Below are 19043 nucleotides of genomic sequence, written 5' to 3'. Positions count from 1 at the left end.
CTGTTAGAGGATATTCTTAAGGACAGTGTAAGACTAAACAGAGAGGAAAGGAGAAAAAGAAGAAAAAACTAAAGAGAAGGCACAGCAAAAATCTAGAGAAGATAACATGGGCAAAGGTGAAAGTTAGGAGATATGGGAAGAGAGAGTTGGATGGAGTGAGAATTTGGAGGAAAGAGTGACACCTCTGAAGAAACAAACCCAGAGATACTGAACCAAACTCTGATTTCTGTGCAAGGCTCTAGGAGATGAAAGAGCTACTGTAGGAGACTGTAGGGCTCAGGGGAACAGACTCTCCAGTTTCCCCATGTCAAAAAACCTGGACTTCTGCAGGCCCCCACCAGTTCCTGGCTAACCTGTCTGCCTGTTTCCTTTGGTCCTTTTGGTCCTTTGATAAAAGTTATCCCCACCAGAGACTGGTGTTCAGGTCTTCCCACAGGGAAGTTATTCAATGTAGAGTGATTCAAGCAGGAAAATTAACATAACCTCAGATAGTTTTCATCCTCCTGTGAAATTCAGACTGGCATCTGAGAGGCAAAATGCATCTTTTCAAACTTCACAAACAAATCAAATTTCACACTTGCAGCTCCTCCTATTCATAGCCTGATCCTTTAGGATACCCTGGAGAAGTAAGCGTGAGAGAGTGATGTCCTATACTATTCGCATTTGCACTACTAGGTGTGGGATGATTGGGTAGCTTACACATAAAAATAGACAATATAGTGCTATATTGCTTAACATTTTGTATTTTTTTAATATCATAGCTATTTTAATTACATTAAGAGGAATGAGGCATTTTTCTAGGCAAGGAAAAGGTTGGTAAGTGAGCCATCTTTGACTCACTGTGTCAAATCATTTTATCAAATCATTGTATCCCATTACAAATTCTAAACACTACCAGGAGTATTTGTTTTATCGTGGAAAATAAAGAACCTCAGAACTTGAATTTGTCTGTTGCAAACAGTTGGTCAAAAGGAAAATGGTACGTTACAGAAGGACCCTCAGTGGAGTTTTCATCTTTTAATTATAATTGCATTTAATATTGCAAGCTCTTGTTGCACGTCATCTATCAAATCCTCAACAGGCGTAAATCAGCACTCAGGTTAATGGAGCCAGACTGATCATTGCCAGATGAGGATACAGCTCTCCTTGTAAGCCAGTGACAAACACAAGCTTCTCTGTAACAGTGGAACTTTTAAATCAGAATCTGAAAGCTAGAACTGGCTGGCTGGTGAATTGCCGGTTATTTAAACGCTAGAACAAAATGCATTTCCACCCCAGTCCACACTTAGGCAACTAACTCTGCTGCTTCCACATGTTGTTAGGGAAGAGCCTTTTATGGAAAATAACAGGAAGATACGTGTCGTTAGGGACAGGCCCATGGGCTAAGCACACAAGCTTCTAAAACTGTGTAAACTGTCAACAGGATGATTACTTCTAGCAAAGGTCATCCTCATGCACAAAGAGGAAAATGCATCCTTTTTCAGGGGAAAGATACAGGGGGCTTCTTGTGTAAGCAGTTTCCCAAGACCTTTGCCTTCTGATCATCCCCACATAGGGAGAGAGGTCAGACTTGCGGTAGGGCAGAGAACAAGACCAAAGAAATTGTAATTTATCTTGATGTACTGATTTACTTTATAATTAAAAATTTGTCTTAATAGATAAATCTTCCAAACACAGGAAGGAGCTGCAGGAATGGAGCTTCACTGAGCAGGTGTGGGTGGTGGAGCCTTCTTTTATTACTAATCAGCATAGTTATGCCATTTATAGAAAAGGACATGAGGCTGTGCACAGAACTTTCTAAAGAAGAAAAAAAACAGCCCTACTTTGAGCAGCAAGTGATCTACATTGAGTGGCTCATGAGAAAAGCCTCACAATAATGCCACCTCGCTCTTGGTGAAAGCAGGAGGTGAAAGTGGATTTGCATGGTCCTCCCAATGCTCTCTCTGATTCTGCTAGGAGGGGTGGGAAGGCAGTGAAGAGCCGTGAGATGTGCCAGAGGCCTCCTGCCTGCTCAGATGCTCCCCAGGGTCCAGGTGCTGAACGGGACAATCAAGCGCCCCAGCCACCACAGCTCCAGGGCAGCAGGTGGCAACTAGGGGTGGTGCGTGGCAGGTAGTTTTTCCTGAGAAGCCACAGAGCAGGAGCAGTCTACAGAGGCTTGGTCTCTATATTCCGAAATAATATAAATAAAAGGGTTTGATGGGATGAGTGAAGAAAATTGCAGTGAACATCAGAAAGTCAGGTAAAAGAGAAGTAAGCCCTTTTCTTTCTTTCCAAGTAAAACTCTTCTATGAATAAGGACATAAACTGCACAGCTCTGAAGCAGATTAATTTGTGTTACTCCTTTTGCTCAGGAGGCTAAACCGAGACGCAGCAAAGCTAAGAAATGTACCCACACTGTGTATCATGTTAGTATCAGAAACAGAAATGGCACTTAAATATCCAGATCCCCAGGCCGGAGCCCAAAATTTTAGGTTCCCGCTCCGTTATTTCAGCTATAGGTGATTATTTGAGTTCTAGATGATACAGCTATAAGTACACACTGAATGTACAGTAGACATGCAATGCAATAACTGAATAGAAAAGATTTTCTAGTTTTCAGTCTGTGCTTTAAAGAACAAGTGATCATTTTTTTATATTGACTTTCTAACAGTCTTAAGATCAAAGTGGATGAGGTCTCATGAAATAAACAAAAAGCTCTTGAAATTAGATAAATTGGGAAAGCTTGCGCTTTCAAAGTACGTTTCTTTAAAAGATTGCAGGCAGTAATATTTTCCCTAAGTCTTTGGCTTTATTAGAATAATTAAAAACAGAGATGCAGTGCTTTTTTGCTTTTCAGAATGTCAGAAACGCGGCAAGTGTGCCCTGTGCTGTACTGTGCCTGGCAATCTTCATTTCCTGACAACAGCATGGACTTGATTCCACGTCTGCATGCATAATTCCACTTCTCATATTTCTTCTTTTAATAATACAGCTGTAATACCTATCCTGCTGATATGTTTTATGTAAAGCATGGTTAATACTGAAAAGTGTTATTTGCATCTGAAGATAGTGGAGTCTTTTCTGATTAGGAGACAGGTTTCTTGTAGTTCTGTAAGAAACGTATTTTCTTTTCCGTTCAGTTATAATAATCATGTGAGAAGTGACAAGGAAACAGGAGCGCAGGACCAAAAGCCATCTGTTTCTCTTTTGGTATTTCATATTGCATGGAGCAGGAAGGTGGCAAAGCCTATATGCTTAAACTTAGAGGTATAAAATATAATAGCAACATTTAACATCCTGCAAAGAAATACCTTTGAAGCAAAAACAGATTTTTTCTTTGTTTTTTAAGCAGGACCTGTTACCACAGCTGTAGTAAAACTGGCTGCCACTTCTGTTTATGAAAATTTTGCTTTCAAGATATTTTACATATTTAGTTTAAACAGTGCACTGGGTGGAAAGTTGGCTTCCATTTCTGAAAACAAGTAATTTCTTTTCATAATTCTGATATGCTTTGTTTTTATTATTATTCCACATTGTGCCATTGAGACTAATTTTGTAAGTAAAACTTGGTTCCACTTTAAAAACTGAAATCTGCTGCTGTTTCTAGAGGTAGAAAGTGAATGTTGAATAGACTTCATTGATGCTTACTTTTATGAAATGTAGCTTTTTGCAAGCACAGTGGGATTCTGGTGTTCTCAATATGTCCATACAAAAATCAAGTACTGTTTTACTCTGTAAATGGTTTATTTCAGGCAATCATATTTTGTAGTTTTTGTTTCTGCTTGCCGTATGAACTTCTACTGGATTTACTCACAGTGTGGATTTTCACCCTGCAGAATGCATAATGGGCAGTTTAGTTAGTAATGAGGTTTAATGGTGGATTTTAAAAGAAGTACACTGCTGTTGGATTTGAGAGCCAGACACTGAAAAAAAAGAATTGTGTGCATCTTGCTCTAGCATTAACACACTTTTATCGAATCGCTTCCCCCCTTTCGCCTTACACATACGTACATTTGCAGCCTTCAACTGCTATGGGTAACCAGGTAAAAAAATACTACAGTAAAAGCAACTGGAATTTAGACACGAAGGGGAAATAATTGCCCTCTCCTTCATTTCAGGACTGATGACCCTTTTAAAGCAATGAGATTTCCACTGTGTGCTAAAGATTATTCAGAGAAGAATACATCTTGGATATTTGGGCTAGTTAGCACTCAGTTCTGTTTTTCTGCATTAATAGAATAGCCCTCTTTGTAAGATCACCCAATTTTTTAGACCTTTGTAAAAGTTTAGGTCAGTCTTGGAATTCTGTGCTTTTGTTGGCCTGTCACCAATTGGATCCTGTTTATAGAGTTCTCTTTTTTCCCTTTAACTACTTTTATATGGCCCCTTTTCTCTTTTGTGGTCTAAGCCAGAATTCCTGGAAGGAGGTTTTACTGCCTGCAGGATCTCTAAGGCCGCCTTCTCCATGGACTTTTCCCTCTCCGACTGGCTGAATGCCACACCATGATTGATAATTTATTCGGTGGATCCATTAGTGATTCTGTGTGTATGTTTTGTCTAGACTGAGGAAGGGCAAAAAGTCATTCTACCTCAATCTTCTCGGGAGCTGTCAAAGAAAGGCATCCTCTCCCGGATACGAGAAGTAGTGACTGCTCGCTTTAACACAATTGCAAAAGAGTTTAAAGATATTGACTCTTCAAAAGATAACACGGTATCGAAAGAGGAGTTCTGGGATATATGTAACCGACATTTTCTGCTGCTGACTGAAGAACAAGTAAGAAAACTATTTTATTTTGTGTTGTTAAGTGCACAGCTGGGTAAATTGTCTGTGGCTGTAGGAATGTGTTTGCATAGTGTTGAGTGTAGGCAAGTAGTTTAACAGTTTGGATGAAATGAAAATGTTTTAAGACAATCATTCCAGGAACATTTGTTGCTATATTTGTGGGAGATTATTTTTTTCGTTATCTCTGAGTATAGTTGTGAACTATAATAATCACAGGCTTTCTGAAGCAAAGTCACAGAGATGCTATTGCTAATAGCTAAGGTGTGAATTTAAAGTGCAGTAGCTCTCTTTCACTAGCTCTGTATCTGGGTATTTGCTATTTTAAAAAGTTTCTTTTTCAGTTTTAAGCCAATTCACTTCCAGGGTTGATGGGGGAAAAAAGCATTCTCAGCATGGAATTAAAAGTACTTCCATGGGGATCTAATGCAAATCCCTTTTTCTTAGTAGCTATTTTGTCCTGCCTTCCTCAGACAAAGAAAGGGGCAAGTGTTTGACGTTTCCTGGCCACCTCTCAGTGACATGTCCGCATTAAAGATTCCCCTGGATCAGCCTCAGCAGAGCTTCTGTACTCTTGAATTTAGCTTGAATGACTTAAGTCATGAATCTGGCAGTACAAACTATCTGATATGCACAGTGCTAATCTCAGGGGAACCCGAGAGTCCGTCTTTCATAGGATCTTGTTTCTGCTCAGCTTAAAATGAAAGAAGCCATTTTTTGTCTCTGTTAATGCTGTTTCAGTGTGATTTTTCCTAGTCCAAAGACTAGGTGAAAAATAAAACAGAAGGAACCTTGACTACAAGATTTCAGATTTTACTCAACAGCACTGGAACCTTCATGCTCAGAACAGTATCGATGTCATTTGGCAGCATCAATATCATTTGGCAGCAAACTGAGAGATACAGAGCCCCCAAACTCATATGCATGTCTGCACTACAGAAAATTAGTGCAGTACTTTGCTCGTTGTAGATATATTCTCCAATTTCTTGGCCCTGTACTTCCCACCTAGCAACTTGGTACATCGCAGGCAAAAGCAGGGCCTACTTGTAATTACAGTACAGAGAGTGCACAGTCTGCCTTATTATCAGGCAGTGCTATGCATGTAAGAAGTTGCAGATTAAAGCACTGAAAAAAAGCAAAGTATTTTCCACTTCACCCTTGAAAATAACAAAAGAACAAATGGCCTTTGTGCTGTAGTCCTAGTAATCATACTGTTGGTGAGACACCAAGTACACGGGCCATGCTGCGCCTAGAGCATCAACACCAGATGAAAACGTAAGTGAAAATTTGGTGTTACTCTTTCCTCATCCCTGCAAAACGCTGAGTCAGAGAGTGCGGGGTGAGCTCGCAGCTGAGCTCTGGCCTAGGAGGATGCACAGGCTCCAGCCTGAGTTATGAAAAATCTCTTATTTTTTCTTTTTTTGGAAGCAGTAAGGCAAGTCTCTCCAGCCAAAAAGTCCTTCAGACTAGATCGTGTCTACTTTACGCTCAGAAAGAAGTGAAGGGAAGTAGGAGCTATTTTATACTTAAAAGAACCTCAGACAAGTGAAGAAAAAACATCATGATAGAAACTGTCATCCATAATAGCAACTAGAAGCAGGCCTGAGGAGCCTCATTTATATAAGCAGCAGCCTCTGTGTGAGTGAGACTCAAGCCCTGTATCTCCAGAGATATTTTGATTTTGACAGGCTTCTCAAAGATATGCCTACATAGATCTATATGAAGATGCCCCAGGAGAGCCTTCCAATCTGGGTACAGGATTTGCCACTGCTAATCCAAAACCCTGCTGTTCAGGCTGTTGTCACTGCTCAGAGTTGTTACAAAAGTGTTACTAATAGTCATAGTCTGGATGACTTCACAGAAAATGTCTCCTTTTATCCTTTTCTGGATGATGGCCACTTACTGTTTGCTATTAGCAAGGCTCAGTGGGAATCTATATAGAGTTGTGGAAGAATTTCCTCCTGATGTTAGGCTTGTGATCCTGTGACCTCTTCCAGAAAAAGCTGAGGATGGTAAACACACTGCAAGCAAGGTGTTTATTAATATCCTGCCTACCAAAATCCCCCTTTCCGTTACAGGCACTTTCTTCCTCTCTGCTTGAACTACCATCGCTATTTGCAGTCCCCCAAATGGCTAAATTTCATTGGGTGTTGAAAGAGTTGCTAACTGTAGCTAACCCAGCTCATCAGGGTATTGTTCTGTTTAATTGAAGTTTGCAATACACTTTGAGATCCTCATATGAAGTGTGAAGTATAATCACAAGCGCAAAATAGAATTGTTTATAATTCATAATGTGGTAGCAGCCAGGCCAATGGGGGAAAGTTAAAAGGAAATCCAAAATGTATCCTTTGCCCTTTGAAGTTTGACTGCAGCTTGGCACATGCATCAAAGAGGTGACTAGTTTCCTTTAGGGTTTAAGTCTCTGCTGAAAAAGATCAAATCAAAAGCAATCTGAAGTTCCCAATTAGATTTATATTAAAAATCAATAACGAAGGCCCTAAAAAGGCATACTGATGACTCGAAACACTCACAAAATGAGTGCAGCTCATTTAAGGGCAGACTGTGATAATCCTGGCTTTGATTAGTAGCTTATATCATGAGTAGTCCCATTTAATTCAATGCAGCTACTTATGGAATAAAGTGCTATTCAGTGGAAGATTAGCACAACCTCATCCTTAGAATTCCATAGGTAACCGTGAAGGCACATTACCTGCACTGCACTGTGCCACCTTGACCTTGAAAGGTGCTTCAAGCAACAGAAGTTAAGGGTATCAGAAACTCTCCCTAGGTCTTCTATAGGCTGTCTGTACTGTAGAGGTACAGTTCCTGACAATATGTTGTAACTATATATGATTCTAAAGGCTGTAAACATTTTCTGCTATGTTCTTTTGTGATAATTCATTTTTGCCCTCAGGGTGATGCAAATACAATAACTGAGAAATTTGAATGGGCTATTGAGATGGTTGTAGAACTTAGGTGCACCTGATCGTATGAGAAATTTGCCTTAATGGTACTTAGACAGGATATCGTTGCACCATGTATTTGATTTACACATCATGTTAAAATGTTACTCTTCTGTACTGCAACTCAATCACTGCATCTAATCACAAGGTTTAGTCATTTAAACAGCTTACTAAAGGCCCAGTTCAATTAAAAAATGTCCTGCAGAAATCCCCTTTTCATTGCTTTCCTAGCCTTGTGCAGGCTTCTGCAGAGAAGCCATAATTTTTTTTAATAAGACGGACCCTAGGATTCCTTCTCTTCCAAGCCATCTTCTTGTCATATGTTTAGTACATTAGGGGATTCTAGTTTTTATTTTTAAACTGTCATTTGCAAAAGTCCTCTTTTGCTTCTTCATTAGTTTGAAAATCTTTGGAACACTGTGGATGTCAATGCTGGTGGACGGTTGAAGTATCAGGACTTTTTGAAGAAGTTCAGCTCAGAACTTTTAACGATGCCATCAAGCACTTCCAGTACAACTAGTTCTGCGTCTTCTACCAAGCCAGTTACTGGTGCCATGCTGGAGCCACAGGTATCTTCTCAGCCTGAACGTGCCAGGACATTGTCTTCTCTGGGAGAGCAAAAAAGAGTAAGTGACAGTCATTTTAGGAATTTTCTGGATTTTCATTTCTGTGCATAGGTTGAAAATAATACCTGTGGAACTCAGTGAAGGCATTTCTATTAATTGCCCATGAGATCAGGCAAACAAACATCTGTAACAAACATCTGATAATAAGTGTAGTAATTTGCAAAACTGTGTTACACTGACAAAAATTGGGCCAGATAGTTAGTGTAACTCCGCTGAAGTCAAAGGATTTACGTCAGTTTATACCGGTGACACACCTTGTTACCTTACTCACATCAGAGTAAGTACAGTAAGTGCAATACAACTATTTAAGCAGTCAAATTTTTGAGAACAAATTAAACAGCCGAAGTTTCAAAGGCTCAATAGCTGCAAAAGCAACATAACAAATGTAAGCCCTTTATCTGTAGTCATCTGCCAAAGCTAGGCATGACTGGCAGTTGCAGTTTTCCAAATGGTGTTTGCTGGCCTGTCCAAAAAATTCTCATGGTCTTGTTCTGCTTTCTGGTGGGTGAGAAATTACAGCTGTTAATGGCTGATAGTCTAACTGGCAGGCTTGCCATGAAGGCCAGTGATCTGAGAGAGGCAAGAGAAGTGGATTAGGAAGGCAGTAGTTTTGCTTCGACTTTGCGTCTGTACCTATAGTTCATGTCAGTGAAGCACGTGGGTCGCCTGAACTTCCATGCTGTCATCTTCTGCTAGTAGTAGAATTCGCAGAAAGGTGAGGAAATCATTACAGGCATAAAAATGGAATATCCTCCTTGTAGTTGCACTATGTATTCCATGTTCTTTGGCTACAGCCAAAGTTACAACAGAAGAATACATATTTAGAATTATTCAGTGCTCTGAACATGCTTGGATTTTTCTTACTACTTCTACATGAGATATTTAGCTATTGAAAAAGAAATAACGGATTGACAGCTTGTCAGGATGGCTGGTCTCAACATTGGCCCACTCGTAGCTCAGTTGTTGCATTACCTGTAGGTTCTTTCTTAGAAAGTCCAGACAATTAGTTGCACGCATCCTTCATGCTTTGATCCAGTTCTTATGGAAAGCAATGGAAAACTCCTCATTACTGTCAGTGGATGCTAGATTGAACACTGTAACTCAGGTCTCCCAAAACTCATGGCTATTGGAAAGCCTCCAGCAGGCCTGAACCTGATCCTGATCAGATGAGGATCGGGTGATCCTGAGTGAATGAATGCCCTGGCAGCATTGCATGGAAAGGTGTGTGAGGCCTAAGCAAGTCTGCCCCAGTGAGATCCCCAAGGAGGCACTAGGAAGTCTCACTAAATATGAGATTATATGTTGAATCTGGAAGTGTAATGACTGCTTGCACATAGATCATGCTGTGGTAAACTGAAGCTTTACTTCCAGCTCACCCTATTAGCACTGCTCAGGAAGCAGTCAGAAAAACTCCACGCACCAGGGTCCTCTCATGTTATTTTTGCTATAGTTCTGCATACGGCCACAGTCGTTCTGGGTCCTTCCAGTAACAAATCAAAAGCACCATTATTTTGTTATGCAGTGACTCTCCATTGATTCATTTTTTCTGAGATAGTATTATATAGCTTATCTTTTTTTGAACACAGTATCTGTCATTTAACAAGAAATAGTTTGGAGAAACTATAACTAAATTACAAATTAAGTGAAATCAACAAAAAGTAGTCAAGGCTTATTAAATGAATAGTGTCATTTTGACACCAGGAGTTGTCTTACCATTTTTACCTGCAGTTTTACAGACGCAATTCATATCTGACTCAGAAATGGCTCAAAAGGTGCATTAAACTCTAATATGGAAGACTAGAAACTGAATTTGTCATTTGTTTTTTTGTCTACACAATAGAACTTGCAAGGAAAAATTACTATTATCTCCTTCTTTTAGACACCAGCATCTAGCTGTCCTCAGACAACAGCAGCATGTTCTGGACCTGTCCTTAACTGTGAACCAATAGAAAATAAGATAAGAAAGAACATCAAGCATTCTTGGAGAAGAATACTGAAAGAGTGCAAAGAGAAGGATGTCAGCAAGCAAGGAGAAATCCCAGTGTCAGAGTTCCTAGGTTTGTTACCATCTGAAAAATGTTTTATTCATTCTAAGATGTATTTCATTTTCTTTCTGGTGTCCCACCTATAGGAATGTCTGGCCTCTAACAAGTGGCATCCACTGCATGACTGCTCCATCCTGCTATAGCAGAGCAAGAATAGCTTAAAGTAGCCTTGGGTACAACACATTCTTACTCAGTATTAGCTGTTCCTTGGGAAAGGAGAATGTGGCTTTGCCTGTTGGTAGTCACGGCATATATACAGGATGGCTGACCACCTTCCCAATACACTACTCCTTTGTGGGACTGAGGGGATGTGAACAAATACATTTACCAGACTTTTTCCTTGTGCTCTTGTATGTGCTTATGGTAGAATCCTGGTTGCACTGATCTTGATGGCTGAGGGCCTGCTAATTTCAAAGGACCCTGCCTTTTGCTCTTAGAAGAGCTGAGCTATGCTGCTCTTCATCCCTCTAGAAGAGAACACAACTGATTTTCTGTGCCTTCATATAGGACATTTGCACGTGTAATAGGACAGTATGCACCTGAATAATCAAATGTAAAGTCCCAGGTATAAGAACATGTTGTTAGCTTATCGGAACTTTTATCGCAGTTGATATCAAGAAGTACTTTTTGTGCATTTCAAATAACATGTTATCAATCGGCTAAAACCTTGTTCACATAAGTATACACATATACATGTAGGTCTTCATAGCCCAAGACATGCATAACATGTTTATGCTGCAGTCAGTGAACTGATGGCCTGCCAACATATCCCCACTAAAACCTGTCAATAGAATACAGTGCTTGGCTATTTTTAAGGGTGACAAAATGAATATTCTTTTTTTTGCATTTCTGTGTTATTTCAGATATAGCAGAGAAGTTCAAGTTGGATTTAAGTGAAGAGGAAGTTAACCAAATAACAACAAAATATGATTTCAAGAATAATGGGAAGTTTGCCTACTGTGACTTCCTTCAGAGCTGCATCTTGTTTTTAAAGCCACAGGAAACCTCCCTGCTACAAAGGATGATTATACAGAAGCCACAAATACCGGTATGTACAAAGCTTTTAAAAATTACAGTTATATATTTTTTTCAATTTTTGCTGCGGTGACAGAATATTTCGTGTCCTGATTCTATAGTCACTTTATGCAGGGACTTTCCAACATTCTCCTATTTAATCCTGTGATATTAGTTGCCTAATATTCATTTGGTATCTCCTTCAGTTAGAGGATTTAACTCCTTGGGATCATGCTCTGCATATCCAAGTTATATGATAAATTTGCTAAAACTTGGATAATAGTTAGAAATAGAAAACATGGGAGCTGAAGTTCTAAGAGACTTTGCACTAAATAAAATCAACTAGAAATAAAAATTGCAGCGGATGTCTCTTGGGACAGCCCCAGCTGGAGATATTGTCAGTGAGCTATGCCTCAGCTCCACACTGAGCACAGTAAGAAAAGTTCAGAGGAAACTCTCACTTGCACTGTTGTTAATGGTCTCTAAAAAAAAAAAATAATAGCCATGACTAGTCAGCACACATTATGCCCTTGCAGCTCTGCCTGTCACACGTACCCTCTCCACAAGCTGCAATGAAAAGGCAAAGGAGTCCCAGCAAGACAGTTACACACAGGCTGTTCCCCTCTGCCCATGGTACCAGTCTAGGGCAGAAACGATCAGAAGAGATGTAGAAATCTGGGTCTACTGACCCAGAAAAGAAGACATTGGTAACTGTGTCCCAGTCAAGTTATGAAGTAGGAACACTGCCAGATTCCAAATATGCTCATTCAGCAAGCCTGCTACATTTTTAGGCTGTTTCTGACTGTGCCTAATTAGCTTAGATATGGTTAGTAGCAGCATTTTATGGAGAAATTACATTACTGAACTGTTTTCAGCTGTGGAACTGTGGAACAGATTGCTACCAAGGTAGGAAGAGAGTATCATTAGGAATTATCAAGTATTCACTGCCAGTAGGGAGAGTAAGGTAAAACTATTAAGTTTTGCATCAAAGAACTTCATTATCTTACATAAGGTTTCCCTTATACACAAATGTGGTGCTGTAAAATTCCATCCCAGTATTCTGGAGTGGATAAAGCAGTAATTTTTAAGTCCCTATGCTGTTGTCTCAAATCATTTTTGTTTTATTTATTCTATTCAGAAAACATAATGAAGAGCTCAGTCCAAGTTCTGAGCACCTTTTATATAATATTCAAAGTGAAATTTCCTCATACATTGCTCAGCCCATTCCACCTAATAAGTATACAGGCATACATCAAAGGAATAATAAAAACAAATAAAACCTTTTTTTTTTTTTTGTGGCAGGCACAACTTCTTCTCTTTCTCAAAAGCCTGAGAGAATCAGTGGCCTAGGGCTTCACGGAGGCATCCTGGCTCTGAGCTATGAAAACAACCTGAGTTCTTACTGTCACTGTAAAATGCTCTTTCTCTCACTTCAGACCACAGGGGTACTCAGTATTCTGGGTGGCAGACTGCATTATTCATGTATCCACTCCTTCCTCAGCTACATATTCTGAAGGAGGAACACACCAAGAGCAAAGAAAGACACTGCAGCTGGCACCTAGGCCTCTCACAACATGTATAGGTGCAGCATGGCATCTATGTCCAGGTAGCAGATGTCTAAAATCAACCATACGTTTTCTTCACACTGAGACATTTGTAGAGATGCTAGTGGCATGTGCAGCTGGCACAAATGGGGTGCTTTTGACCTAACCCAATTACTGTAATAATACCAGGAGAGTGTGGAGGGAGACTGAGATGGAGCTATAGAAAAAGAGGGCAGTACAGGAGATCCAGACCCTGTAGGTGGATTGAGGCTTGCTGACTTTTGCCAAAGTCCCTTGATCATAACTCAAGTATTATGGTTTGTACAAGTGGAGTGAATTTTGCCATGATGAATAGCTGACACTTCATGTGTTCAAGGTTCAACAATGTAACAAGTTTAGTGAGGCTAACACAGAAGAGACAACATTTCCCAATAAAAATTGACTCTATGTTCCAGCTATTGAACTGCAGAAATGTTCAAAAATTGGTCACAAGGTATCTTATGTGCTAGGAAAAATATACAGTGGTGTTTTGTTTTTCTTAAATACTCTACTGCTCCAACAGTTGGCTTATGCATTCAGTCACTTTTTAGCAAGAATTTCACTCTGAGAAATGAACACCGCAGAGAATTGAGAATGACTGAAAGAGGGAGTTGAAACAAGGACAAGTATAATGCATGTGAAAACACTGAGATCTTAGAAGAAATAACACTGACCTCAGAATCAGATTCAAATAACAAAAAGCTAGGACTTTGACAGTGATTAAGTATGTATATCATCTACACTTCCCAAGAATATTAAAATGTTATAGGTTAAAATAATCTTGTATAAACAATATCTTGCAATAATTTGTAAACAAGTATTCAGCGGCCTGTGACAGGTTCGGTCAGCATTTCATTCTAACACCTTTTCATTCTGCATTATAGTCACACACAGTTGTGTTCATGATGTTAGTAAATGCTAGTCTTTCTCATCCAACTTTGCCAGCTGAGTCCTGGACCACAAACCACATCATTCTTCAGTGCAATGCTGAGAATTCAACCCCAGATCCTGCACTGCTGGAGACCAATGAGACGAACTTTTAAATCCTATGATGAAAGTCGGACTGGATTGTTAAATATTCCAGATTTTAGACAAGTGAGTTTCATTTAGCAATTAACAGTCAGACAATTACAGTAGTCTAATCTAAGCTTCCTAACTGAAAGTTTTCTGAAAAATGGCCCTGAACTTCAGTATATAAAGCCATCCTGGCTTCTGCCTGTGATTTTAGCTCTGAACATTACTCATGGTAATCTTTTCCACATATGTATACACCTCCTTGAGCACTGCAGTCTTGGTGGCATCCTGCAATAGCAGCTTAGATACAAATGAGAAAATCTGTCCCTATATAGAGTTTAAATATGCAGTTTTCACAAACACAAGGGAAGGGAATAAAGTCTTGATGGCATTGAATGAATCCCTTCAGGCCTCCCTTCAGTCGCTGCTACAGCTTCAGGATCCTGTGACCCAGTGTGACAGCTGTGTGCTCATGTGTTCCCTTCTAAATGTGGAGCAGACTCAAGTACTTGCCATTTGAGAGTCTCTGTCCCTGGTTTCTCTTTTTGCTTTTCTGTGTGCAGCATAGTATTGTACTAGGCAGGGGATCCATATCTTCTGCAAATATTTTGATATATCGCATCTCCTCAAACAACAAAACCACACCTGTAGTCCTTGAATTGGGAATTGCTTCTTCATCTGGATCCATGAGGAGTTTGATTTTTGCTTAGCCTCAGCTTTATTGATTTCAAAGGCTTTGACATTGCTGTAATTTTAAATCTTTGCAGTTCAGTTGCAAGAAAAAAATCGCATGGGGCCCTAAACTAAGGTAGTGCTGCATCCATTAGGACACTGCTTGGTGTCACTGCTGCTTTAAAAAGTGATCAGCCATGGACAGGACACTCAGTCCAAGTAATCAAATGCTGAACTGCAGTACACAATAACAAGGTGTGATTCTGAAGGTGCCCTGCCCCTGGAGCGGGGGAAGCCAGCTTGTCGCCTGGCATAATTTAGAACCAGTCTAAGGCCTGTGAGACTGTACCTGTCACAGAATTTCTCTTTGTAAATCTTTACTTATTTAGGTTTACTGGGAACATGATGTGCTGTGGCCCTACTACACAGCTAAACTCTTTATACCTGCCCGCCCCTTTATGGAGGCTGAGGAGCAAGACATATCAAGGTGGTTATATCAACTTTATGCTTGAGGCTCTGTGTCTACCATTGCAGCTTTCTGAGTGCTTAGGTACTGCCTCAGCAGACCAGGCTCAGGGGAGCAGAAGGGAAGATTAGGCCCATTGCATTTTCCTTTAAATTGCCGTGTTTCTCTAGGAGATATGATGACTGCCATTTCCAGGTAAAGCAATGGCAATGACTTTGAAATCAAGCTTCCTAACATGATTTCAGCAGAGAACATACAAAGAAAAACCAACCAACCAAATAATCTATTATATACATACAGGTTTGCACAATTTAACAGACTGGATTATTCCCTCTGTTACTCTGGATGCAAAGAATGCAGATCATTCAAGGAGGGTAGAAAGGAAGAGTATTCTACCCCTTAGTCCCATCTCCTAATAGTAGCGAAAGCCTTTTAAATATGTACTTTTTGTAAATCAACTTCGAGACATATGGGTGCTACTCATTTTCAAAGGGCTTTCTTACCCAAGTGTTGTCTGAGCTAGTGGGCAGAAGCCTTCTATACACAGCTTTTTAGGAATGCATCCCATGGGGTCAATATCAGCATAGGAAAGCTAGAAGATAATAGGGAGGATTTGATTTTTCAAATATTCTGAGAAACCTAAGATTGAGAAGTGCTGAATCACCAAGCTATTTTGTAATGAAATTTTAGTGAGATAAACTGATTTTTTCCTTTTCGCTAATTCAAAGTACTGGAATAAATTTTATTGTTTCTGTCTTTTGCAGGTTCTTCGTGAGTACAGCATTAACCTAACTGAAGAAGAGTTATTTAACGTCTTGGAATATTATGATAAAACTCTGTCTTCAAAAATATCCTATAATGATTTTCTCCGGGCATTTTTACAGTAGGATTTGGTCAAATGCAGGAAGCTGTAGATAAAGTAGATAAAGAGAGTGACTGATTTATAATTTCAAATTTCAAACTAATAAATTAATTGAGTATGGCTTTTTTGTGTCTATTCATTAGAAAGCTCAAAATACTTAACAATTCTGACAGAGTGGTCTTGTGTTGTGGATTAAATCTACATAGTGAGGGAATTAATTTTGCATAATCCATTTATCAAAGAAGAAAAAGACAACAATTAATGATGTCAAAATAATGCTTCCTAAGACATATCCAAAAGCAATGCATTTAAGAAAGTTCTTTTTAAAAATTTTATGCATTTTATTAATGACACACTCCAACTTCAGTGAAAAGGTTTACAAGGCATACTATTCAATTTCCTCAATTGTAATTTTCCAAATGTATTACTTTTAACTTATTAGCCTTCATTATTCAAAAAATCATCCTGTCCACAATCTATCTTTTTCCTCTACTTGATCATGCAGTGCTGTATTTGTATTGCCAATGACATTACATGTTAATATGGCATGGCCTTTGAAATTTGAGCAGATGCCAGTTGTGCATGGACATGCCACCTTTTTCTGTTAAAACCATTCTTCTACATCCTTCAGTACAGTTGAAAAAATAAGCTACTTTACTAATCAGCTTTGGCTTCTTAACTGCAGAGGTATATTCCCAGTGCTAGCCTTGAGGTTTGTTTTTTAAGGATAATACATATTTTTATATAATAAGCAGTAAACTGCAAGTAAAACCTCTGGTGAGATTCCCCCATTCAGAAAAGTTATGTTTATATATCTTGTGAGATACTTTGATCCTGACAAGGAAGTTAAAAGATAATTGTTTTGACTGTTGAACTGTTGTGATAATTAAAGGATATATGATCATTAGAGCCTGCTTCCTGGGATTATATCAGCACTTAAACACTTACCTTCTCTGAAGAATTGTTAGATAAATATATCACTTTCTGGTTCTTGAATTAGTTTTCATTGGTACAGTGGAAAGCCCTGTCCTCATCACCTGTATATATTTGGTCTGTTCCGTTCTCCCAAGTAGCATATAAAGATAAGTCAACAAAAAACAACCGTCAAAAAAATTTGGGAGCAAGTTACAAGTGTGTGTGTGTGTGTGTGTGTGTGTGTGTGTATGCATAGAAGTATGTATTTGTGTATATATGTATATATATACACGCACACACCCCACATATAGAGGGATAACTTTTAAAGTCATGATGGAATGGGAAAGGGCAAAGGAGTGGAAATCCTGGTTTTATTTTTATTATTATTTCTTGTGAAGTTGTAAACCATTGCTATGATTCCCAATGACATAAGAACACTTTAATATATACCTTTTTGAGAAAATATTTCATTGCATTTGAAACTTTTCAGGAGTTTTTTGTATGACTTTGAAAAAAATGCATTGATGAGGTTTCAGGTTGGACTTGGAGGTGTGCAGTTTGGATGGTGTGTATTTTGTTTCTCTTATAGCTTTTAGGACTCATTTAATTTATACTCTAGTATAAAACAAATGCATCTGGTAACAAAAAATGGTTGGCTAGACTTCTTTTCCAAAATTGCTAGCTATCTGTAAATCTCTGAAGTTGATGCTTACATATTTGATCAACACAGAAAATTGTAACTATAGTTTTTTATGAATGTTCTCCCGTACTAAACCAATATACAGAAATTCCTAGTTCCATTAATAGAATGGTGTATTTTAAAAATATGCACATGTTAGCACATGACTAAAAGGTCTGGGCTTGATTCAGTTGCCTGAATGTAGATGACTGCGTTTGAATGAAGTAGACGCTCACCTGCCACTCCAGCAGGTCCTGAGTTAACATCGGCCAGCCCCATGGGGAGGTCTCCGGTGTCCTAGGGCATCTCAAACTGCACTAGGTAGACATGTTTCAGCAACTGAGTTGAGCCCAAGAGAGGTTCAGATTAGGCCCATTTAAGATCCTGATAGTCTACTTTTGTTTAATTTTATTCTCAGAACTGCTGTGAAGCCTCAAATGGCTCTTTTCCTTAATGAGAACTTCTTCCCTTCCCCCTCCCATTTCTCTTTCGGCAGAAGCGTGCCCATCCAGTGCAACATACCTGAATTAACCTCTGTTATTATTTCATACAGTTTACGTACTGAATTAATCATTCATATTCATTAAAGAATTAATTGCTATTTGAAATACCAAAGATATAAAGATATAACACAAATATTACAATAATTATTTTAAAAATAGTGGATGTTACTGTTCTGATCTAACCAAGGATAAAAAATAAACTACTTAAATGATTTGTTTTCTTTTTAACTCCTATAGCACCTGTTTGATAATTAGGTCCAATTTTAGATCAAATACAGTAAGACTTCCATCGCTGCGCTGCTTTATGGTGTGTAGTGCAGTTATTGTGTTTCATGAAAGGATCCAGGAGTTGTGTCCCATGTTCCACCATTTTCCAGATATCTGTTGTGTTCAGGAGAAGTGATACCGTGAGGGGGGTGTTTCTGGATTTCTTGACATGTGATGCCAGAGGATTTTTCATTAGTTCGACTGGCAGGAGTATGAAATCCAACAACTCCAAAGGGATTAAAGAACAATCTTTTCGCTGTACAAACAAATCAAATCATGCTGAGTTTTTTAGTGAGTTCTTAAAGGCAGGGATGGCACTTGCCAACTGTTTATCCAACCTCAAAAACAAACTGAATTTCAACTGCCAGCATTTTGAAATAACCTAGGTAATTTTTCATATTAAAATTGCCAACTGCTAGATGCATAAACTTTGTAATAAATAGAAAAGAGGTTTTTTTTGTAACCATTATCCATAAAGAATGGTCAGCCATCCAGCAATGAGTGGCTGGCAGAGATCCCATTTGTTTTCGCTAAGAGGTAGATAATGTCAGTGGAACTGAGCATTATCCCATGATAATGGTCTCCTGCTGCTCTATGTAAATGCTGAGGCAGTTCTGAAAATAAAAACATCATGGCAAAGAAGGAAATTTAATTTCTCAGCAGATGACACTG

The 19043-nt window shown here is 39.0% G+C and overlaps 1 protein-coding gene across 1 annotated transcript in view; it reads left to right on the top strand.

Moving 5' to 3' along the window:
- Positions 1-16916, top strand: part of EFCAB6 (EF-hand calcium binding domain 6) — a 110639-nt gene extending 93723 nt beyond the window's left edge. Inside the window, exons 25-30 of the mRNA XM_064513415.1 lie at positions 4544-4756; positions 8124-8351; positions 10231-10408; positions 11260-11444; positions 13939-14088; positions 15910-16916. Coding sequence (XP_064369485.1) covers positions 4544-4756; positions 8124-8351; positions 10231-10408; positions 11260-11444; positions 13939-14088; positions 15910-16032 — 1077 coding nt within the window. The 3' untranslated portion in view covers positions 16033-16916. The remainder of the gene's footprint in view (positions 1-4543; positions 4757-8123; positions 8352-10230; positions 10409-11259; positions 11445-13938; positions 14089-15909) is intronic.
- The last annotated feature ends 2127 nt before the right edge of the window (positions 16917-19043 follow it).

Source organism: Dromaius novaehollandiae, chromosome 1 (assembly GCF_036370855.1).
Source record: "Dromaius novaehollandiae isolate bDroNov1 chromosome 1, bDroNov1.hap1, whole genome shotgun sequence".
Classification (NCBI taxonomy): Eukaryota; Metazoa; Chordata; class Aves; order Casuariiformes; family Dromaiidae; genus Dromaius; species Dromaius novaehollandiae.
The sequence above is the reverse complement of the archived record's forward strand: the minus strand, read 5'-3'. Positions and strand labels throughout refer to the sequence as shown.